Source organism: Lycium ferocissimum, chromosome 12 (genome assembly GCF_029784015.1).
Source record: "Lycium ferocissimum isolate CSIRO_LF1 chromosome 12, AGI_CSIRO_Lferr_CH_V1, whole genome shotgun sequence".
NCBI lineage: Eukaryota > Viridiplantae > Streptophyta > Magnoliopsida > Solanales > Solanaceae > Lycium > Lycium ferocissimum.
The window spans coordinates 58,554,575-58,579,041 of record NC_081353.1 but is presented as its reverse complement, the minus strand read 5'-3'; the positions used below and the strand labels follow the sequence as shown (position 1 = coordinate 58,579,041).

At 38.4% G+C, this 24,467-nt stretch overlaps 1 protein-coding gene across 2 annotated transcripts; it reads right to left on the bottom strand.

Annotated features, from left to right (window-relative positions):
• Window positions 1-9,238: 9,238 nt before the first annotated feature.
• Window positions 9,239-24,030, bottom strand: LOC132038987 (protein FRIGIDA-like). 2 transcript variants are annotated; one of them, XM_059429501.1, is made up of 4 exons: window positions 23,302-23,442; window positions 22,688-23,215; window positions 10,182-10,357; window positions 9,239-10,094 (listed from the first exon to the last, which is right to left on the bottom strand). In XM_059429501.1, the coding sequence occupies exons 2-4, from the start codon at window positions 22,947-22,949 to the stop codon at window positions 9,330-9,332; spliced, it is 1,203 nt and encodes a 400-aa protein (XP_059285484.1). In that variant the 5' UTR covers window positions 22,950-23,215; window positions 23,302-23,442; the 3' UTR covers window positions 9,239-9,329. The 2 variants fall into 2 exon arrangements, with proteins under 2 accessions (XP_059285484.1, XP_059285483.1); XM_059429500.1 differs by lacking the exon at window positions 22,688-23,215 and having other exon boundaries at window positions 23,302-24,030.
• Between the last annotated feature and the right edge of the window lie 437 nt (window positions 24,031-24,467).

Below are 24,467 nucleotides of genomic sequence, written 5' to 3'. Positions count from 1 at the left end.
TATAGATTAGTATCATTCGTACTCGGCCCCTTCGGCTCGATGGGATCGCTAGCATACGTACTCGGCCCTCTTGGCTCGATGGCATTGCGGTACACGTACTCGGCCCTCTTGGGCTCGATGGGCTTAACGAAGATATCCGTGCTCGGCCCTCTCGTGGGCTCGATAGGCTTAATGATACACGTAATCCCTCGTAATCGATGGGCTTTCCATGGGCTCGATACATACATATATACATATATATCACATAGGGGTATCATGACCTTAACGTATCTAGTCATCATCTTGCATTCATCATACACACACATATACTTATCATAATGTCGCATCTATTTATACACATTTGATCATTATCCGTATTCGGCCTCATAGGCTCGACAGCATATCGTATTCGGCCACGAGGGCTCGATCACATCACATATATCTCATATCGTACGTGCATCATCATATCGTCATAATACATATATTTGTGCATACATACCATATACTCAACATCGTACATCTTGTAGATTTATGATTATGGATTGTCTTATAAGCATATCATGGTTCTATCGTAACTTAACATCACTATCATATATGCATAACTGTAATAACTGCCCGACCATATAGGTGCGGTATGATAATCAATAATATGCTCATCATAGTATGCTTATCATAATATGCCCTTTATAACATGCTTATCATAATTCATCATAAAGACTCTTAGCTTACTATCATCATTTTCGCATTCAACTCATATCTCTTATTTCGTATAGCTATTCGTGAGTGAGGACTCTTGACTTTCTTGGAGATGGGACATTCGTAGTAAAGAGAGATTTCATGCCATGGAAGTCATGCCTTGGAAAGAAAGGGCTAAGCTTTACATACCTTTGTCGTTTAGCTTATTCTATCGCTTGCTCGTTCTCCTTTAATGCTCTCGTTTACCTTCAATGGAATTCGCATTAACATTAGCTATATAATCGTAAAATCATACTTACTAAGGCTATAGAAATTTGGGCAGCATTTCCTTTGTTTATACCACTTTCCGCCACATTCCATATCAGCTCCCAACATTCATAATAATCATCACAATATCGCTAACAACAATCGTCATTCATTCATATGATTCGCATTTCATAATTCACCTCAATTTCCCATAATTATGACTAAAAATCCATCGTCGTATTCTTTCGCATCCAATACTCATTTCATGTTCTATATGTCATTTATAACACATTTATAGCATCAACATATTCATTTCCATGATTCAATTCACTACTAATCACTAATGACAATATTCATCCATTTAATGACCCATTTGTGGTGCTCTTCTACAATCCATGAATCTCAACTTAAAAATACTTCAAATAGCATGTAAGGGTCATGAAACTTACCTTAAACAATAGAGGAACAAGCTTGGAGTGGTGATTCACCCTTAGCACCAAAACCCTAGTTCATCTCTCCTTGGATTTCTTGACTTGGATGACTTTTAATGGGTTTCCTTCACTTGATTCTCTTGATTTCTTGTTGTTGATCCTTGATTTCTCTTGTTTTCTTGTGATTGAAGTGTAGGGAGATGTTCTAGAGGGTTCTTGAAGTGTAGAGGTAAAGTGGGAAATGAAAAATGAAAAGGAAAGGATCCTTATATAAAATCGAAGTTCATTTGGATTGGAAATATACGGACCAACATACGGTCCGTATAATTTATACCCGGCCGTATGTTGGACCGTACATTTGGTCCAGTAGCTTAAGTCATTCGGGCTAATTCTACGGTGGACATACGACCGAGATTTTATACGGCCGGTATGTCCGGCCGTATGTTTTGCCCGTTTTCGAAAGTTGTTTCGTCGACTCGTTTGATCGCCGATCCTTGTGGAACCTTCTTAACACTTGTTCATCACTTCAATACATTCTAAGGGACGTTATAACTCTCCCTTGGGGCATCATTCATACGCCATTAACTCAATGCTCGTACTCCTTATCCGATACTTCTCAACTTACCACTCGCTTCTCTTAACAACTTTCTTTTCTTAACTCGGATGTCTTTGGAAATCTTAATTAGGTTGATCGATTACTATCTCTCGCTCATCTAAACCTCATGTTCATCATGTCCCTCATGAGTCTATTCACTTGTACGCTAAGGGAAATTTCCGAGGTGTAACAGAAACTCCGTGAATTTGATCGCTAATCAAACCCTAGAAAAGTCGTCATTTTCGCCTGAGAAGAAAATAGAAGAGGTCGGGGTGGAAATGAGGAAATTGGGGGGGGGGGGGAGGGTGAAAAAATATTTTATTAAACTTTTCACCCCCCTTTTAATATAAAGCCCCCCCCCCCCCCCGCCGAAGTTTTTAAAGTATTTAAGATGAACCCCCAGTTTAAATATGTCACGACCAATTTGGGCGTGCGGGCACATACCTTCCCACCTTGGTAGGTGAACCCTCTCGTTTTACAACGCTCTAATCACATAACTTTCCTTTCAAAAGCATTTGGAAATTAAGAAAAACAAATGAATTTCATTTATAAATACAAACTCGAATGTTACATAATTTGACAATACGTTTTTACGGACTCGACCTAATAATTCCCATGACCGGTCTAGACTAATACAAGAGCGACTAAGTAAATTTCGGAGTGACATCATATACTAAGACTCACCCTCCAATCCCGAATGAAATGGGAGGTGAGGCTTCTCCATGCAACAATCGCATAACTTCCGCATATACTTCGATCAATCACAGGAAAACAATATACACCCCAAAAAGGGTTTAGCAAGTGCAATATCAATACAACCACACGTACTGAGTAAGTATCATAGGCCGACAATGGTTAATAATACATATTGGTAAAGAATTCACGAATATTGATGATAATCACTAAATCAAGTCACATATCCCGAAACAATAGATCACAACTTCAATCTAACTTAGGTCACCACTAATCTATCATAAATTATAAGTTGGCTAAACACATATACAGATTCTCAACATCTTTACCATTCTCAGGTCGCTCATCCGTGTTTTAGGAGCGAACTCATTGTTACGACATCTTCATGTCCAACCTCGCTTAACACGATACACTACTAGTTTTAGGTTTGTTTAACAGGCACAAGTCAACAATATAAGTCACAAGAGTCGAGTCCAATTGTTCATCGTTACCTACGTATAGCATCTAAACCCCATGTGATAAGTCTGAGTATATCTAATCCTGGAACAATCAACACAATAGAATCAATAACACAATCGTCACAATACAGTCATCACGACATCTCACTCAAGTCATAATGCAACGCAATGCAATAATGGTATGAATGTGATGCCATGCCATGCTATGCAAATGAGATGTACACATGTACTCCGGACGAAAATATCGACGTCTCGGCAAAGACAACCTGTGACTCGCAAGTCCGAGTGCCACCCGTCCTGGATCTTTGCCAAACGTACGTACGGGACCTTGGCTAATTGCTCACGGGGAGTCTCTCAAGCACCACTTTGGGACCCGGGAGCCCATGCACTACAATCGATTCCGGGATAACATCGGAATTGGCCATGCAGCAACGATACTTGCCCGAATATAACCATCGGATATCGGCCTCACAATCACTCAAAAGAGTTGTCAAATATCAGTTTCATAAATCAACGATTACGGGAATGAACCTCGGACATCGCCTCCTCACAATCACTCAAGTAAAAGAGTTTATCAAATATCGGTTTCTCTCAATCAACGATACCGAATCATCAACTCTGATATCGGCCGCATGATAATATGAGAATGAACGCAATGCATATGTCAATCATCCAACAAGCAAGCTCAATATCACAAGTACCTGGCAGCCGATTAGTATCATATATATATATATATATATATATATAGTGGTATGCCAATAATGTATCATAGTACTAATACCCAACGGGTATGTCAATCACATCCGCATCGGGACAACAAGCGACATTCACTATCTACCAACTACACATGGCAGCAAGCCAACACAATTAAACAATCAACACATATAACGGGGTGGCTAGTCCCAAACATATCAGGTCAATCATTTAACATACGATATTACCATTTCCCTAATAAGCCTATTTGCTTAGGATAAGAATCTCACCCTACATTCGAGTCACTTGTTACCATTTAATTCGGACATCATTCACTACCATGATTCATTTTATATTTCCAGCTAGCGCTTAGATTCACTACAATAATCTCATCGATAGGCATAATTAGATTCCGTCCGCTACTCCCAAGACACATAAATCCACCGATAATCAACAAGGCTACATCAATACCTAAGGGGTCTACGGGCCACAAGGCCGAACAAACAAGTCACACACAATAATACCATCCTAAATTTCCATCCCAAACCTCCGGTTCATATACCATGCATTCTCCGTTTCTTCAATAAGGAAACTAACCGTAGTCTCACCGAAAGGAAGTCGTAACCTACCTCGGAAGAGCGAGGTGCCACGAACATCTAATGACGCCTCAATTAATCACCACCGCGTAAACCATATGAAAAGATTGGAGACAACCATGAGACCCAAGAGTAGAATTTACCATTAGGGTCCTTTCCAAGAACTTCAAAATTGCTAAGGTAGATATGGAATTTTTATCCTACCTAAAAATTCACTACCACAACGCTAGTTGATAAATCAACCTTCATTTAGGACATTCATGACCATATTCAAGTTACTAGTTTGGTCAAATTGCCATTTTAGGCTTATTTCAAGAAACCCATTTCCAATATCTAAAATAGAGACCCATATGTATTTTAATAGGATAGGTGAAGGATTAGGTTGGGAATCATGTTAGGATGATGAGCATAGGAAAATATTCCAAGGACTTTTATATCAAGAAGGACAAGGGTTTATTATTTTGAAATTTAAGAGATTTGAGCTACTCATTTGTGATTCTAGACAAAGATCCTTAATGAGAATCAATGTTGGGAGAATGGATGGAAGAGGTTGGGGTAATCTTTCCCAAGGAAGTATCATTTTTGCTCCAAAAATTACTCTAATGACGGCCGGACCCTCTAGGGTTTTGAGAAATTAAGCCAATTCCCGAAATGTCACTTAAATAGGTGGATTCACCGGTCAGTGGATCCGGTGGCGGTCTCGTCACCACTTCGGCGTCAAAGGTGACGCTGGGGCGGTCGAATGGAATTCTTTGCCCAGCCGCTTTTGCAAAGGCAAACTGCCGCCATCGCGCCACCACCGGGGCGACGTGGCGACGAAGCGGTCAAAGCTAGGCTCGAGGGCCCCAATCTAATTCTTTACGCGCGACTCATATGATTTCCCGATCAAGTTGACGATCCCCAAGTTGCAAGGGAAGGCTCAAGCATGTCTTCGGGAGCCGGTGTCACGAATATTTCGAAAGTCACCGTAACGACGGAATGGGCCGTTACAAAATAAAAGACCTTTTCCAAACCTTGTACCTCACTTTTAAAAATAAATACATCTTCTTTTAAAACGTATTCGTCTAAAACCCTTTTTGTAAAATGATTTTTGACGGAGACAAAATTTATAATACGTCTTTTTAAAATACGAGCGTTAATATGAGCCCAATATTGACATGGTTCGAGATAATATTTAGAAATATGAAAAATGCGGTCAAAATGAGCTGTAATTTGTACGTTGTTTCTATTAATAATTTTTCCGAGGTAGACGGAGCGGGATACGTATCTTCATTTCAAATTATATTTATGAAAGTAAATAACTCGTAATTTTCTTGCAATCGTCAATTTTTATGAAATAATAATTAAGATGCCAATTTTTGCAATTTTCTCGGGATTTTTGAAATTTTAATTTTTAAGAGTGTATCCTTACTCCGTTTTAGACTTGGGAATTTTAAAAATTAAAATACGTGTCTTATGAGGTGAAAATTAGGTGTCAACATTGATACCAACAGTTTGATCTTCTCATAAGATCTGGCTAATGTTTTATACCCTTATTAGTAGCCAAAGTGAAGGAAGGCTTGAGATCAAAAATCACTTGTGATCATATGTTCAACAGAGACTCTTAAACATACACCAGTGTGCGACATGATTTACATTGAGGTGCTTTGGCCAAGGCCAAAAAACTCAAATTGGAAAAAACTTTAGTGGCAACATAAACTCTGTTCAAATTTGCTGAACTCTAAAACTTCCACAAAGTAACTTGAAAAAACTCCATTAAAGATTCATAAGCAGAGAAATACCACGAAAAAAAAAAAAAGTATGTTTGTTCGGCTTTTTCCAAAAATCTCCAAATGTCAATGCACTGCAAAGTGTCATTCATTTGGGCACTTAATATTTCTCCTTTTATTAGGGGAAAAAAAAAAATTGATGTGAAACCAAACGAAAAATAAATTGAATGATTTTTTATTAAGGTAATCACATCGTCTGTTTAATAGTCTTTTCCAAAAAACTAATTTGTTCTCAAAATATTATCACTGGCTTTCAGTGTCTATTAAAAGAGTTTAGACTAATTTAACGGGAAAAAATACAAAACAGAAAGAAAAAAAACTCCCAAATCTGCGACAGTGGAACAAAAAAAGTCCAGAATTAACTTTTCACATACTCTTTTCAATACACCAATCAGAGAAACTCCTACGTCCTTCTATAGAGCGAGTTCTTCTCCGCTCTTCTTCGAAAACATTATAATTTTAAAGGAACAAAAAAACAAGAATAGGAAACAAATAAAACCGGAGACTCTGATATCAATGAAGGAAAATACACAATTTAGAACATATAGTTCTAAAGATTCTTCATATTCGTTCCCCTAGTCGATAACGTAATAACATGTTATAACCTCGAACTACGCTATAAGATTCACACTCTATGATCGTAGCTGTTACAGTGGTTGCTCCATATTTCAAAAAAAATCTTGTTGTTCTCATGGATCTCTAACAATAAACTAGAAGAGATTTCTTTTTTTGTTTTTTTTGTTTTTTTGTGTTCTTATATTGGAACTTGGAAGAAAAAACTGCTCGTTAGAACAGAGAGAAGTAGAAATTACTTTTAAACAAGACTTATTCTTGTTCATATATTAAGTGACACACTCATGGGCAAGGATTGTGTTTTTTCTCCTTTTTCATTTTATTTATTTACTATTCTTTGGTTGACCCACGCGTGGTGCCTAAAACTAATTTCCAATAGACTCAAAAGATCGGGAAATCTTAATTTGTTCGATTGGTTGGCTATCTAATTTTTTTTTTCTTTTTTTGCAGGATATTTTCACCTTGTAATCCCCTTCATGTTTTTGAGAATTTTCTCCCCTCCCTCAATATATAATAATTGTAATTTTAGAAAAAATAGGTTTTGAAAATTGATAGTGTAGAGGTATGATTTTGTACTAAAGTCTACTTTAAACCATCTAAGATTTCCATTAAGAGGGACCTATAAAGAAAGGGAAAATTAAGAAAAGTATCCTTATGTTTTGTAATACAGAGTCTTAAGTAGAATTATTAGGTCATTTTTCCTTCTTTACATGTATCAGAGCCAGGCTCATTCCGGTTCATTATTTCTGATCTTGGGTCTCCCATTCTATATTGTCCACGCTTCAGATGTTCAGTCCTCGACGTACGGCATTATTGGAGTCTCACATCGACCAATGGATGGACGTGGACTTCTTTATATGGCTTTGGTAATTCCCTTTTCTTAGAAATAGTTTTTGGAGTTAAGTTAGGTCCAAGATTCATTTCTTTATAATAGCTATTTGATGACTATTTGATTCGTTTCCTATAATTTCACTGATTTTGTTATTGCATCGAGAAACAAGATGATTTTTTTTTATTTTTTTTTTTGTAGAACGGTAAATTGTATTCAACCTGTATAAACTTTGTACAACCAACCAGCTCGTTAAACTCTAGAGCTGATTCTCAAAATTTAAAAAAGCAACTTGAAGACAAACTGGGAACACTCCATGAACTATACAAATATATGGGAAAATTGTTCAATTTGCTAGGACAATAGCTCCATTCCTTCTGCTTCAACCCTCTAGGAACACTCTGAAACAAGATGGAAGTTGGAATTATGTTAAAACAAGTACAATGTAATGTACTCAAACGTACCTTATTACAATTTGACATGACTAATGTTTTAATATTGTCTGCAGAAGCCCGGGATCTAGTATTAGTATACACAATTACCATAAAAATAAAAATTCCATTCAGTAATTCACTCTAAACAGGCTAATTTGGGGCAATTCGCGGAATTGTCCTTCTTTTGGGGTGGTCTTTAAATTTTGCCCCTCAAATTGCTGGTCTTTAAGTTTTGCCTTTCGCCTAAAACCCATGAGTTTTGGGTTCGAATCCCCGCTCCGTCAAAAATTTAAAAAAAATTCGCAAGGTAGTCAATTTGTTGTTTTTCCGATGCAATTTTTAGTTAAGCATAACTAAAAGTCCGGGCCTGAGGGGGGCACTTTGCCTTGAGGCATATATTTTATTTTTTTTTTTTTCAAGGCAAACTTTTAGTTATGCCTTAAGAAAAATTCCGCCTTATTGGCATACTTTTAGTTATGCCTTAACTAAAAGTGTGCTCCATAAGATATAACTAAAAGAAAGTCTCCATAAGGCGAAACTTTCCTTAAAGATAACTAAAAGTCTGTCTTATAAGCGAAAGTCTATGCCTTAAGAAAAGTTCTCTTACGGCATACTTTTTTTTTTTTTTTTTTTATTATGAAACCCGCAAATACCCCCATGCATACTTTTGATTATGCCTTAACTAAAATGCTACCCCACAAGGCATAGCTAAACTATTCCTTAAGAAAAAATTCTGCCTTATGAAGCAAACTTTTAGTTATGCCGGATCCGGCATAACTTTAGTTTTTCCTTAAGGAGTGTATGCCAGATCCGGCATACAAACCCCCTAGCTTTGCCTTGCGAAATTATTTTTTTATTGTATGCCTGAGCGAGGGTTCAAACCCAGAACCTCATATACTCGCCCACCTTTTCAAGCGAAGGACAAAACTTAAAAGACCACAAATATGAGAGGCAAAATTTAAAAACCACAAATATGAGGAACAAAATTTAAAGACCACCCCAAAAGAAGGGCAATCCGAGCAAAAGAATGCTTTTCCGATTACTTGCCCATGTTTAGTTCAGTTGACATATAATTAGTTTTTAAATGACATGACCGTATAATACTTTTTTCACTATTTTAAAAGACTTGAAATGTTTTTTCTAAAAATTCTTATTAGCTTTCTTTTCTATTAAGATCAAGTTTAATATTTATACACCGATAATACAAAGCTTTTTCAAACATAGAGTTCAACTTAGAAAAAGAAGAGAAGCAACACATAATGTTTCCTTAAACCACATTTAAACTGTATAATTTACACCCAAAAAAGTTTACTACAAGAGAAACTACAAAGTTGTAGTTACTGCATGCCTTGGGGATAATATGTCCCAGGTGGGTACAAGTAGGATGAATGATGGTTAACAGAGTGAACAGCACCTATTGCATGGGAGCCACTGTTCTGATATAATGGTGCAGTTCCTGGAACAGCATTAGCCAACTGATAGAGATCCGAAGCAGCGTTCCGGTTACCCCGACCAACAGGAAGTGCATTCGGCAACCCCATAGAGCCTTGCCACGGTGCCGATGGCCTGTATCCATAGTTGTGAGAGATTGCCCTCTCGTGGTGCATGGATGCATCCCCTTGCCATCCATATAACTGATTATTGTAACCTCCTATTTGCCCAGCTTTATCCTCAACGGGCATCCTCCGACGAAATCCAGCATATGAGCCAGGAACAGTATCGGGAATCGGGCCTGCAACAGGTCCAGGAAATACTGGTGGTGGCACAGAATAACCATAAGTGTGGCCAGCAGTTCCACCTGTTAACAAAGGGCTTCTCTGGCTACTGATGTAATTGACAGTTCTTTGCTGTTCCAAACCTAGTATACGTGTCCGTTTTGCTTGTCTGTCTTCGATCCTTTCGGACAACCTAGTTTTATTAAATCTCCAATTTGGCACCACATTCTTCCTTCTTTGATCTTCCCTAGCAATTTTTTCTTCCAAGCTAATAATTCTGTCACTGATACGAAATCGTGCAATAAGCTTTGAGGGATCAATGTTGTGGGCTTCCAAACATTCCATGACAGATCTCATAGTAGACAACTCCCTCTTGTTTGCTTCATTCTGTATGACATAACAAAAAGCAGTTATGATGATGATATGGGGAGGGGAAAGGCGGTATTAGTACTCAAGATGATACTCGAGAATTACCACAACAGCGAATGCTCCATGTGATTTCCATTTCTTTTTCTTCAGAGATTCTTTAAGTTCTTCTAAAAACGATGACAAAATTGTGTAAGGGCTACATTTTTCCTCAACCCCAAAAGTATAAACGGCATCTACAGCTTCAACTTCCAGCTTATTCTTCACCATGCCCTCTATTATTTCTGTTGCAAATTACATAAATCAAAGTTAAGCAGGAAGATAACTTAGTAAGTCCCCCACCCATGCGGGCCAAGGTCCCAAGTATCAAGTGCGGAGAATAAAACATGTATCCAAAGAAGCAAATAAAATAATGTTAAGCTATAGTGACTTGTTCTCTAAAGACGTTCCTGGACTTGACCTGCAGGTTTTTCCCAACCAAGGATGTGGTCTAATGGTCTGAAGTGAATGAAAATGATGGGAGACCACGGTTCAAATCCAAGTAGAGACAAAAAAAAGGCTAGGTGAATATGTGATTTCTTCACATCTGTCTAATCCTTGGTATGTAGAGTATATCTGGTATCTATGCTGGTGCAGAGTAGCAACTAATCGGTGGAGTAGTCGAGGTCTCCCACAAGCTGTGTTGTCAAAAGGGAAAAGTGCAAAAAAGCTCTAAGGTCCTTTGGCGCTTTAAGCACAAAGCGCAAATAAAGTGTGGGCTTTAATGAAAAAAGGCTCAAAAGAAGAAATATATACAAATATGCATGTGTAGTCCAATTTTAATAATCATATGCATGAAGAACAAATACTCTGGGGATTACACCGGGTATGTTGCTGTTGTTGAAGAACAAATATATGAACAAAGAAACTTTAAAAAAGAAGTACAATAAAGTGAAATATCAATTGTTTAGTCTTGCATCTTCGCTCATTGGCAAGGAAAAGTATGCCTTAGAGCCTTGATGACGACATTGAAGCGCCCATAAAGTGAGGGCGAAGCGCTCAACATGTTTTGCGCGTTTATTCAGGGCTTAAGCGCGTCTCTGACAACACTGCCCACAAGCTGTCTCAAACACCAATTTCATTTGGAAAGAATGAAGGAAATCCTCCATATGGCAAAATGAAGTGTAGAAGTTTGCAAAGTCCTGTTCCCAACAGCTCAAAGTAAATAGGAAGAAAACAAATTTCCCACTTATATTTCTCTCCTTTAGAATCAGAAAGATATAAGTTTATTACTTAAAAAAAAATATATGGTTTTATTGCATTGAAGGTTTTAAGATTCCCCATAAACAGAGAGTATACTAGTTAAAAAAAGGGAGCAACCTAAAGCATGGTTCTCCATTGTTCCCTGAGGACCTGAAAAGGCAAAATACATAATTAGACACTTAAACTTGACCTCTACTGGCAACTAAACACTCACTTTGAGCATGCACATCTAGACACCTCAACTCGTCCCCACTGTGTCAGTTGAACACTCCAACTCACAAAATGATTATCTAGACACCTCTAAGTTTATGTGCCATGTCAGCATTGGGTGTCCACTAGACATAATGAGGACGAGTTGAGGTGTCTAGATGTGCATTCTCAAAGTTGCAGCGTTTAGTTGCTAGTTAAGTTGTCTAATTATGTCTTATGCCAACCTGAAAATGCTACATACTTGGGCAATTCCCCTATTCTAGACATGAGCCAATACTTTTACTGCATCTCATCCTCAGATTTCCTCAAGCAAGGTTAGAAAGAAAAATAAATACAGATTTCTCTTCACAAACTCTCTTTATCAACTCAATTCTACACCATTGTTTCTGTTAATTCTGAATTTTCAAGAGTCAACATAGTTTAAAAACTGTTTCTTTTTTCACCATCACTACACAAGTTGGCAGGAGTAAAACATAACCAACATTTGCTGGTCAATCTTTTTATAACCAAAAATCTCCGAGGGCCAGCGAGGCCCAGTTCAAAACTCAGCAGATAATAGGCCCACCCCTCTACCCTTATTTATATTACATTATAACCCCCATCCTTACACTCACTCCACATCTAAGTACGAACCCAGTATCCAAAATAACTTGGTGAAAACACCTAAGTGCTCATTGACTCCTCTGAATTACTCCCTCCGTTCCATAATAAGTGATTTTTTAGGCTCATGCACAACCCTTAAGAAATTGCTCACTCGTGGAAAATTAGGAGTGTTTTTACTAACTTACCCCTAATCAAGTTTTACTACTTTCTAGAGAAAAAAAAGGTAGTTAATGAATCTTGACTTTTTTTTTTTTTTTAATTGACATGGGAACCCGCAGCCGCTACCCTTCGGTTGCGCACAGGGTAAACCCAGCTCTTGTGCAATAACTCGCAAACCACATAGGAGAGGTAACTCACATCAGGCAAGCCCGGTGCGACGAGCTCGACCCAGAAGGCAAATCCCCTGCTGTCGTAGGCAGGGGGTTTCGAACCTGAGACCTCCATTATGAAAGCCCCATGCTCAACCAACTGAGCCACCTGCTGTCTTGACTATATAAATAAGGTTAATCTTGGACGAATCTGTCCAAAGTCTTCTTGAAATCTTAAAACACCACTTATTTTAGAAAAAAAAAATGAAAAGCCTAAAAAATCACTTATTATGAGTAACAAGATAACAGCATGCCTACCCAGAATACAAAAGAACAAAATTCAAGAAAAGCAACAGGAAATGAAATATCATTACGACCATCGAATAGCTCTCCCATGGAATATTGAGGTAATAGAAAATGGTAATACCACAGAAAGGGAAGAAAATGAAATGGAGAGTGGAAATTAGATAACCAAATTCAGGTTGAGCAACAAGAAATGAAAGGTCACACTGCGACAGCTTATGTGATTTTGCATGGAATATCAACATATAAAAAACCATAGCCCAATAGCAAGGAAAGAAAAAAATGAAAGGGATGTAGCACCACAGCAAGGGAAGAAAATGAAACTGAAGAGCAAAGGTACCATGAAAGATATATGCCGTCTTACCTTGAAACTCTTTTCTTCATTAAAAAAAAAAAGATATATGCTAAGTGGTTATCACCAATTCAATAACTGTAAGCTGCTTTATGATTTTAATAACATACCAGCAACCCGGACGTGAAAGCTGTTAGAATAGGAATATGAATAGGATTTGTATATAGTATCCTACATGGAAAAGGATTAGGATGTAGTGTCTATAAATAGGGCTCAATGTAATAATGTAGATACACAATTCAATAATAATATTTTCTCACATGGTATCAGAGCCATAATAGAATATTATTACCAGAACAATTTTTCCAACGTGAACAGTAGGAGTGAACAGTGTTTGCGGCAGTTCAGCACTATTTCTCCGGCGATACAACACTGTTTTCCAATCTGTTTCTCTTCCGTTGAGGTCGCCCTAGTCTTCCGAGCACTTTCTATCAGTTGCAGAAGATTTCGATCGCCGGAATTAGGGTTCCGGCAGCTCTGCATTTTTCTGGCCGCTTTTTTGACAAATTTTTTTCCCAACCTGGTGTGTCAGCAATTCCACACCAATTCCACACCTACCCCAGCAGTTATTTCTGACTTCCAATCACTTTTAGTTTTCCGGCGGCTGATTTCTGGCAGCTTCTGGATCTCTGTTTTCTTAGCACCATCAGCCAAGTTTTGTCCCTGTTTTGAGTGTCTTTCTTGAAGTTTTGAGCCATGTCTCTAGGATATCATTTTTTTGGCTCCAAAAACACGGGAATCGGAACTTCAAACCCTATGATTACTTCCAACCGTTAATGGGAAGTTCAAACTATTTAGCTTCGGCTTCCTCGGCTAAGTTGTGGTGCAAGGGTCAAGGTGTTCAAGATCACTTAACGCAAAAGGCTACAGTGGTTGACGAAAAGGAAAAGGCTAGTGAGACAGATGGAAAGGCCAAAGCACAGTGGGAGAAGGTTGACGCTCAATTATGTAGCCTTCTGTGGTGATCTATTGATCTCAAGTTGATGCCCTTGTTTCGTTACTTCCAAACATGTTATTCAGTTTGGGAAAAGGCTCGCGCTTTATACACTAATGACATATCTCAATTTTATGATGTGATATCTCGGATGGCCAACCTAAAGAAACAGGAATCAGGTGTGTCTACTTACTTGGGACAGGTACATACAGTCATGGAGGAATTTGAGCAGTTGATGCCAGTCACTACGAACGTTGAAAAACAATAGGAGCACATACAAATGTTGTTTCAAGTTCTTACACTTACTGGACTTTCAATTGACCTCTATTCGAAGCGTGATCAGATTTTGGCTAGTCCTATGGTTCCTGCAACTGATGAACTATTTTCTCGTTTGCTTCGTCTTGCTGCGCCTCCTAATCATACAGTGGTTTCATCACCAACCGTTGACTCCTCTATTCTCGCATCTCAAACCATAGAGAATCGAACAACTCAATCTATGGATAATCGACGAGGAGGAGGTCGTTTTGGAAAATCTCGAACTAAGTGTAGTTATTGTCATAAGTTTGGACACACTCGCGACGTATGTCGTGCTCTACATGGTCCACTACCCAATGATGTTCAGTGTAGTTATTGTCATAAGTTTAGACACACCCGTGACGTATGTCGTGCTCTGATCACCCAACAATGCTCATATTGCTCAGTCTGACACTACAGGAAATTCGAGGCTTTTATCTGAAGTTGAATATAATGAGTACATTCAAAGATCGAGCAAATAAGCAGACATCTCCACAAGTAGCCACGGATTCTTAGCCTAATACTTTTGTTGCTGGTAATTGCTTCGCTTGTGTTTCACAGTCTAGTATCCCTCTATCGTGGGTCGTTGACTCAGGCGCTTCTGATCATATTTCTGGTAACAAATCACTTTTATCAAATATTATTTATTCACAGTCTCTTCCTCCGGATACTTAGCCAATGGGATCCAAACAAAACCAAAAGGGGTTGGACAAGCTAATCCCCTATCTTCTGTCACTCTAAACTCTATTCTTTATGTCCCTAGTTGTCCTTTTTATCTTGCATCTGCCAGTCGTTTGACACGTGCCCTAAATTGTGCCATAATATTTCTTGATGATTCTTTTGTTATGTAGGACCGCAGTACGGGACAGGTGATTGGTATGAATCACAAAGCCTCTACTATCTAACAATTACCTCTCCTAATTCCTCCACAACATGCTCCGTTACAGATCCTCCAGACTTAATCCATAAACAATTGGGACATCCGAGTCTGTTCAAGCTACAAAACATGTTGCCTAGCTTGTCTAGGCTGTCCAAATTAGATTGTGAGCCGTGTCAACTTGGAAACACACTTGCACACTACGAACGTTGAAAAACAATAGGAGCACATACAAATGTTGTTTCAAGTTCTTACACTTACTGGACTTTCAATTGACCTCTATTCGAAGCGTGATCAGATTTTGGCTAGTCCTATGGTTCCTGCAACTGATGAACTATTTTCTCGTTTGCTTCGTCTTGCTGCGCCTCCTAATCACACAGTGGTTTCATCACCAACCATTGACTCCTCTATTCTCGCATCTCAAACCATAGAGAATCGAACAACTCAATCTATGGATAATCGACGAGGAGGACGCTTTGGAAAATCTCGAACTAAGTGTAGTTATTGTCATAAGTTTGGACACACTCGCGACGTATGTCGTGCTCTACGGTCCACTACCCAATGATGTTCAAAGTTAGTTATTGTCAAGCCTTTAGACACACCCGTGACGTATGTCGTGCTCTGATCACCCAACAATGCTCATATTGCTCAGTCTGACACTACAGGAAATTCGAGGCTTTTATCTGAAGTTGAATATAATGAGTACATTCAGTATCGAGCAAATAAGCAGACATCTCCACAAGTAGCCACGGATTCTTAGCCTAATACTTTTGTTGCTGGCAATTGCGTCGCTTCGTTTCACAAGCCTAGTATCCCTCTATCGTGGGTCGTTGACTCAGGCGCTTCTGATCATATTTCTGGTAACAAATCACTTTTATCAAATATTATTTATTCACAGTCTCTTCCTCCGGATACTTAGCCAATGGGATCCAAACAAAACCAAAAGGGGTTGGACAAGCTATCCCCATCTTCCGTCACTCTAAACTCTATTCTTTATGTCCCTAGTTGTCCTTTTTATCTTGCATCCGCGATCGTTTGACACGTGCCCTAAATTGTGCCATAATATTTCTTGACGATTCTTTTGTTATGTAGGACCGCAAAGACGGACGTGATTGGTATGAATCACAAAGCCTCTACTATCTAACAATTACCTCTCCTAATTCCTCCACAACATGCTCCGTTCTGTATCCTCCGTACTTAATCCATAAACACCGGGACATCCGAGTCTGTTCAAGCTACAAAAGATGTTGCCTAGTTTGTCTAGGCTGTCCAAATTAGATTGTGAGCCGTGTCAACTTGGAAACACACTTGCACTACCTGTCCACGTAGTGCTGAGAGTCGTGCAGAGTCTATTTTTTCAATAGTTCATTCTGATATTTGGGGTCCTAAGAGTCGGTTATTTTGTTAGTTTTACTGACGATTTTTCCAGATGTACTTGGCTATTCTCAATGAAAGTCTATATTCAAAAGTTTTTGTGCTGAAATACAAAATCAATTTAGTGTTTCTATTTGTACTTTTCGTAGTGATAATGTCTTAGAATACAAATCCTCCCAATTTCAGCAGTTTATGACTCACAAAGAAATTATTCATCAAACATCTTGTCCCTACACCCCTCACAGAACGGGGTAGCAGAAGGAAGAATAAGCATCTCATCGAGATCGCCGCACTCTTCTCATGTAATCCCATGTTCCATCGCGCTTTGGGGGCGACGTGAGCTCTCACGTCTTGCCATTTAATTAATCAAATGCCCTCATCTTCTATTCAGAATCAAATTCCATATTCCATAGTATATCCTCAGTCATCCCAATACTCTCTTCCTCGTGTTTTTAGGAGCACATGTTTTGTGCATAACCTAGCTCCGGGGACAAATAAATTAGCTCCTCGCTCTCTTAAATGTCTTTCTTGGTTATTCTTGGGTTCAAAAGGGGTATCGTTGCTTCTCACCTGATCTCCATCGATATCTTATGTCTGATGTCACTTTTTTTTAGTTTCAACCTTACTTTAGGTCTCCTTCGATTATCCCGATATCTCGCAGGTCTTACCATACCTCGGTGTTTTACCTACACCGACCTTTGAGGAATCTACAATTACTTCTACATTTCTAGTCACAGTGCCACCACTTCTGACTTATCATCGTTGACTGCGTCCAGCATCAGACCTAACATCAAGTCCAGATGATTCATGTCATGCGTGGGATCCTGCACATACTGCGGACTTGTTTCCTCCTGATCAGCCGATTGCACTTCGGAAAGGTAAAAGGTGTACTCGTAATACTAATCCACCTTATACCCTTTTAAGTTATCATCCTCTATCATCATTCCATTAAACCTTTGTATCATTATTGTCCTCTCCGTCCCCATTCCTAAGTCTACAAAAAGAAGCCCTTTCTCATCCCGATGGCGACAAAGGCTATGATTGACGAGATGTCCGTTTACACACGAGTGGTACTGGGAGCTTCGTTCCTCTTCCTTCGTAAATCTATCGTTGGTTGTCGTCGAGTTTATGCGCAACAAAGTTGGTCCGGACGGCCAAGTTGACCAGCCTAAGGCTCGCCTTGTTACGAAGGGGTATACACAAATATTTGGGCTTGATTACAGTGATACTTTCTCTCCCGTGGCTAAAATAGCATATGTCCGACTTTTTCTATCCATGGCTGTTGTCCGCCATCGTCTCTTTATCGCTGGTTAAGAATGCTTTTCTCCACAAGGATGTCGAGGTGAGGAAGTTTACGTGGAGTAACCACCTAGTTTTGTTGCTCGAGGGATTCTAATACGTATGTCGATTGCGTCGGTACTTTATGGTCCAAAAACGCTCTCGAGCCCGGTTTGGTAAATTCAAAGACAAAAGAATTCAGAGTTTGGCATGACTCGCAGCCGAAGGCATCATTCGTGTTTTATCGACATTCGCTTCCGTGCATTTGAGTATCTATTTGGTGGTTTATGTTGACGATATCGTTATAATCGGCACCGATCAAGATGGTATCGCTAATTTACAAGAACATCTCTTTCAAAGATTTCCAGCACAAAAGATTCGCAGATCAAGTATTTTCTAAGTATTAAGGTGGCCCAATCCACGTCGTATTGTTATTTCGCAACGCAAATATGCCTTAGACATTCTCGAGAGACAAGGAATGATAGATGTAGACCCGGACACTCATATGGATTCGAATGCTAAGCTCTGCCAGGGACGTGAGCCACTCGGATCCTAAAAATATAAAGGTTGGTTGGTCGGGTGAGTGAATTATCTCACGGTGACTAGACCCGACATTTTGTTTCTCGTGAGTGTTGTAAGTCGGTTTATGGATTCTCCCTATGATAGTCATTGGGATGCGGTTATACCGTATTCTACGATATATTAAGTCGGCTCCAGGCAAAGGGACCGTTTTCGACGATCGAGGCCATTAGCAGACACGATATACGAATCCGATTATACAGATCACCCGCCGATAGACGTTCTACATCCGGATATTGTGTTAATAGGAGGTAATTTGGTGTCCCGGAAGAGTAAGAACAGAGTGTCGTTGCTCGATCTAGTCCGAATCAGAATATCGAGCAATGGCTATAGCAACTTGTGAGCTAGTTTTGATTAAGCAGTTGCTCAGAGAACTAAAATTCGGAGAAATCAGTCAAATGGAACTTGTGTGTGGACAACAAAGCGGCTCTTCATATCGCGTCAAATCCGGTATTTCATGAGAGGAATAAGCACAATAAGATTGACTATTACTTTCTCAGGGAAAAGATACTCTCCGGGGGGAGATATTGTTACTAAATTTGTGAAGTCGAGTGATCAGCTTGCGAATATTTTCACCAAGTCACTCAATCGTCCTCGTATTAGATACTTTTGTAACAAGCCCGGTACATATGACTTGTATGCACCAGCTTGAGGGGGGGTGTTTGAATAGGAATAGGAATAGAATTTGTATATAGTATTCTACATGGAAAAAGATTAGGATGTAGTGTCTATAAATAGGGCTCAATGTAATAATGTAGATATGCAATTCAATAATAATATTTTCTCCCATATTTTCTCACAAAAGCAACACAAGATTCTCGTTATTGTTGTACTGGAGAAAAAAAGCCTCTATATGGATATTTGGATTTTATACGAACTTTTACTTTTTGATCAGGGTTTATACAAACTTTACAACCCTTGAAGACTGAGCCCATACCCCAGATAATTTCAATGCCTTTAAAAAGGGTTACCTACCACGTCAAGAATAAAGATGCCCAATTTTACCTTCAAAGATACATTTCTTGTGGTTTTCTAGCATTTTCACCTTAAAAACTTGTTCTCCTCATATAAGAACTTAGTTGGAATAGTTAGCAACGCAATAGTGTCATCCCAAACAATATAAAAGCCTCTCTAACCCACTGAAATCATCTATTTTAAATTACTTGATTGACTGGCTTTTGATCGTTCCTACCAAAACAAATAATAAAATGAAGAAAGCACCGAGTCAATTTAGAAATCTGGTCCACATCTTAACATATGTGGACCTCCTTCATCGGAAAGCAACAGACTCACCTGCGCCAACTTCTAAAGATAGATAGAAAGATTTGGGAGTTCTAACTGCTGAAGTGGGGTAATGACAACCGAGAGTAATAAAAACAAAAGCAACAGAAGAATCCTTCAGCAGCATCTTGGGTTGATGGTAGAACAGAGGAATGAATATCAGACCCACGTTTACTCGACAACTAACATCATAAGACAGGAACAGTGTATGCCATAATGGGGCCAAAAACAGTAGAAGCATGACATTTCTAGTCAACTATAACTCCCCAACATAGTACAGATATGCATGCAGCTTTTTTACAAATAATATGCATTTGCAAACTTGTCATATACGTTTGAGTAAGAAGTTTAGACAGTTTCTTAACCCATTTACTTTTTCCAAAAGAACCTTATACATGAGCTTCTAGTAGAAAATTTGAATGAAAAATCTAGATCTGTTCTTATACAATCATTGCCATTGCTTAAAATTCATTGGGACTCAGGGGATCTTTGAGGCACATGGAAGCTGATGCACTTCACAAGGTTGGCCACAAAGTACCATAAGTTGGACAGGTTGATGTTTCGAGAATTTGTTGGTGAAAGATGAGATTTCACGACTTTGGTGCACTCAGGTTGCGGCCTAACAATCAAGAAGAATAGAATGAACCACAAGAGACTAGGATTTAAATCCCGACAGAGGTAAAAAAGCTAAGTAATTTCTTTTCATTTGTCTAAACCTTGGTGCACATGTGTTGGTTGGAGGTAGCAGGTACTCGGTAAATAAGACGAGGTGCGTAAGCTGACATGAACCCACTATTATAGAGAATTTAAGGTCATTGGCGTCTAGGCTGGTGATTAGATGCCTCTAACTAAAGTGACAAGGCAAGCAAGTAGAAGCAACCAAATAAAGATCAGTTTCATGGATCAAAAAGCAGAAAAACAAAATGGGTAAGAAGCTCTTAGCATCTCTCTGGGGCATTATGAATAAAAAGAAAAAATGCTTTTGAAGACATCGAGACAAGCAACAATATATACCAGGATAAAGGCTCAAAACTTTGGTAGAAATTCCAATAGACACCAGTTAAGGCAAGTGAAAGAGATTGTTCTTTTAATGTTACATTTTCAACCAGGAAAAAAAAAAAGAGAGAGAAAGAGAGAGATTGTTCTTTATGATTAGCTACTTTTTAAAACCTAACGTTATGCCATAAACAGCTAGGTAACTAGCTAATTTTAAAATAAACGGCAGTCTTACTAGGATACTAGTCTGTATTATTGAAAATATGGGATTCCCCTGGTACATCAACTCCTTTTGAGTGTTCATAGTCTGTTTCTTAAGTTCCTTACAACTTCCAATACACAGAGATATATCACCCATTTTGTGGCTATGGATGAAACATTTTTACTTACTAAACTCTAAACTCAATTTAAATCTTTAGGGCCTAACAGAAGGTTATATCTTAGAATGGCAATAAATGTAACTTCAATTGTTGACTTTTTTTTTTTAAATTGGTAGTAACTTCAATAGTTGACTTTGCATTTATTTATATATAAAAAACGAAAATATAGTGATCTTACCACTAGAAAAGGAGAGAAAAACTTCCCTACAGCTGAAGGCAAAAGAAAGAAAGAAAGAGACTAACTGAACTATGCCTGAGCATACTGCAGATTTACTAAGTTGTCGGATGAGAAGAGAGGCAGCAAGAGCCAGAAAAAATGGTGGAGGATGATCCCTCATTGTATTTGGTGGACTATTTGGAAAGAAACGAATGAAAGGTGCTTTGAAGATGGATCCAATTCCATTCTGAAAGTCAAATGGAATTGTATAGTATCTTTCTACTTTTGGTGTAAAGAAATAGAATTAGAAGATATAGATCAGTTTGTAGGTTTATTAAGACCACTGTAAGTATTTCTTTTACTCTTTCTGTCTTCAGCTTAACTCTTTTTGATGGTCTCCAGCATATACTAAATGCTGAGGAATACAATTTACCAGTTTCAAAAAAAAAAAAAGTCAAAATAAAATTAACTTTGTGTGTTGTGTTGTAGTTTTACAGGGATTAAACTCAGCACTCCTATGACCAACCAGTTATTTTTACTGCAAACACACAATTATCTCGAAGCAAAATAAGTAAATCATCCACCTAAGAAGTCCATCAAGATTTCTTAATGTCCCAAAACATATTTCTTACTTCACGTGTTCTCTTTTCATGGAAGGCTTTTCTGCATTTCAACTAGGACGCTCTGTTCTAGTGTTGCCGTTTAGATCAAACTGATGTATGCAAGCACTAATTGAAAGTACGATTAGTTCAAAGGCCATTCGTGTTCATTCAATCAATTATGCCTCAATCCAAATTTATTGACTCTTGTATGTCCATTTTGTTCCAATACTAAATAATATCTTTTTAAGCAAAATTAAGAATTCCCGAGGTCACACGCTTATCTCTACACATTCAACCAGCATAATTCCAACAAGTTGGTTCCATCATGTTATGTTTTTATCTCCACTATGTTATTTGTTTAGCTAAATCTGCATTGGTTCCAAGAGATTATAGTTATTATAAGACAACTTCTATCTACGTGGTCTTAAGTCTACCTTGCCCCCTTTTACTATCTTCAATCATCATATTGTCACATACATGGACTGATGCATCTAGCAAGCCACGTACTCCCTCCGTTTCAATTTATTTGTCTCCCTCCATTTCAATTTATTTGTCTTACTTTCCTTTTTGATCTTTTTCAAAAAGAACATCACTTTCTATATTTAGTACTCCTAACCCTTACACCCACAACATCCTACCTGGCATATTTACGACCACAAGATTCAAAGGGCATTTTGGTACATTGCACAAGTTTTTAATTTAAAACCCCAAGATTCAAAAGTCTTCTTTATTTTCTTAAACTCTGTGCTGAATCAAACTAAACTACGACAAACAAATTGAAACGGGAGTATACAATTTAAAACAAACGAACTGCAAAACAATGAAATGCAAAGTAAAGAAGGACCTGGAATCTTTTCCATTAGCACATTTGATCTCCAGAGTGCACTAAAAATCTCTCTACTCTTACTCACCCGAACCAAATCTCTAACATCCACATTTTTAAATATTTCCGGAATCCCAAAACACTCAATAAGCAACAACAATCCCCTTGCATCCATTACACTAGCTTTCTTAATACCTCTTTCATCAACCAACCTTCTTCTCCATATCACAGCTGCTTGTTTAGCTTCTTCTTTAACCCGTTCATCGATTTCATCGAAACCCATCAACAAGAAACACTCCAAAACCAATGCTGATGATCTAAAGATTTGCCCCTTTTGACATAGAAGTCTCCTATATAGGTGAGTACGAGTTTTCCTGGGTAGGGTGCAAGTTCCAATGCCTTTGGGAGTTGTTGTCCGCGCAGTGGGGTTATGTCTTACTTTCCATTTTAGTTTGTTTCAAAAAGAATGTCACTTCCTATATTTAGTATTCCTAACTCTTTACACCCAGGACATCCTCATATTTAAGACCACACGATTCAGAGGACATTCTGGTACATTACACACAAACAAATTGAAACGGGGGAATATACAATGTAAAACAAATGAACTGCAAAACAATTTAAATGCAAATTACCTGGAATCTTTTCCATTAGCACATTTGATTTCCTGAGTGCACTAGAAATCTCTCTCATTTTACTCACTCGAATCAAATCCCTAACATCCTCATTTATAAAAATTTCAGGTATCCCAAAACAGCCAATAAGCAACAACAATCCCCTAGCATCCATTACACTAGCCTTTTTTATACCTCTTTCATCAACCAATCTTCTTCTCCATATCACTGCAGCTTGTTTAGCTTCTTCTTTAACCCCTTCATCGATTTCATCGAAACCCATCAACAAGAAACACTCCAAAACCAATGCAGATGCTTCCCTTAAGGAAATGATTTGTGTATCTTGGTCTAAAGATTTTCCCCTTTTTGCGTAGAAGTCACCTATAGTGGTAAGTACAAGTTTTGATGGGTTGGCTGCAAGTTTTAATGCGATTGGGAGTTGTTGAAGAAGCGTGGGTTTGTTGTGTGGGAGTTGGGAGATTATGTAAGTTCGTAGTCCTTTACCGTTCATTGTTTTGCAGAGGGTTTCGAGGGTATTTGAGTCATTTTGGTTTGGGGGTGGTGATGGGGTGGTGGTGGTATCAGCCGTCTGCTGCCGCGGTGTGGTGGAGGTGGAAGTCTGGGTCGGGGCCAGTTTCTCCATTGGAAAATGTGATAAGCAATAAGAGAAGAATCAAACTGCCCCCAAAGTGTCTCCAGTGCTATGTTGTTCCATCCTTCCCTTTCAATTTAATATTGGCCAAACAGGTCGTCAAGTTTTTTCACTTAGACACGTCAAATATGCTTTATTCCAATTAGACATTTGAGGTGGATCTTAATTATTTTATTTAGACACTTTTTACACATTCAGCCAAATATGTGATGTGTGCGTAATCTACTCGCTAATGACGTGATAAATTGACAAATTAAAGTAGTACATGTGGCCTATATCCAAAATAATTATTAAAAAATAAAACATGAGTAAAACAATTATTTTTAAACTATTTAGTTAATTAAAACTTTAAAAAAAATCCTATTTTCTAAACCCATACTCACCCACTCTTTGACTAGCAGACCACCATTAACGCAGGCCATTAACACAGGCCATTTTCTAACGCAGCCCACCACCACTAATGCAGGCCATTTGATCCAAGCTTCCATTTTTCCAACCGGGTCTCTCTCAATTTGATCAAAGATTGCATTTTTTC

Excerpts from the sequence above, each read along its gene's own strand:
- LOC132038987 (XM_059429500.1), bottom strand. The coding sequence starts at position 23,923 with ATGGAGAAACTGGCCCCGACCCAGACTTCCACCTCCACCACACCGCGG. Across the intron at positions 10,358-23,301 it reads GCTAATGGAAAAGATTCCAG|AAATAATAGAGGGCATGGTG; the intron begins GTAATTTGCATT and ends AATTTGCAACAG. Across the intron at positions 10,095-10,181 it reads ATGGAGCATTCGCTGTTGTG|AATGAAGCAAACAAGAGGGA; the intron begins GTAATTCTCGAG and ends TATGTCATACAG.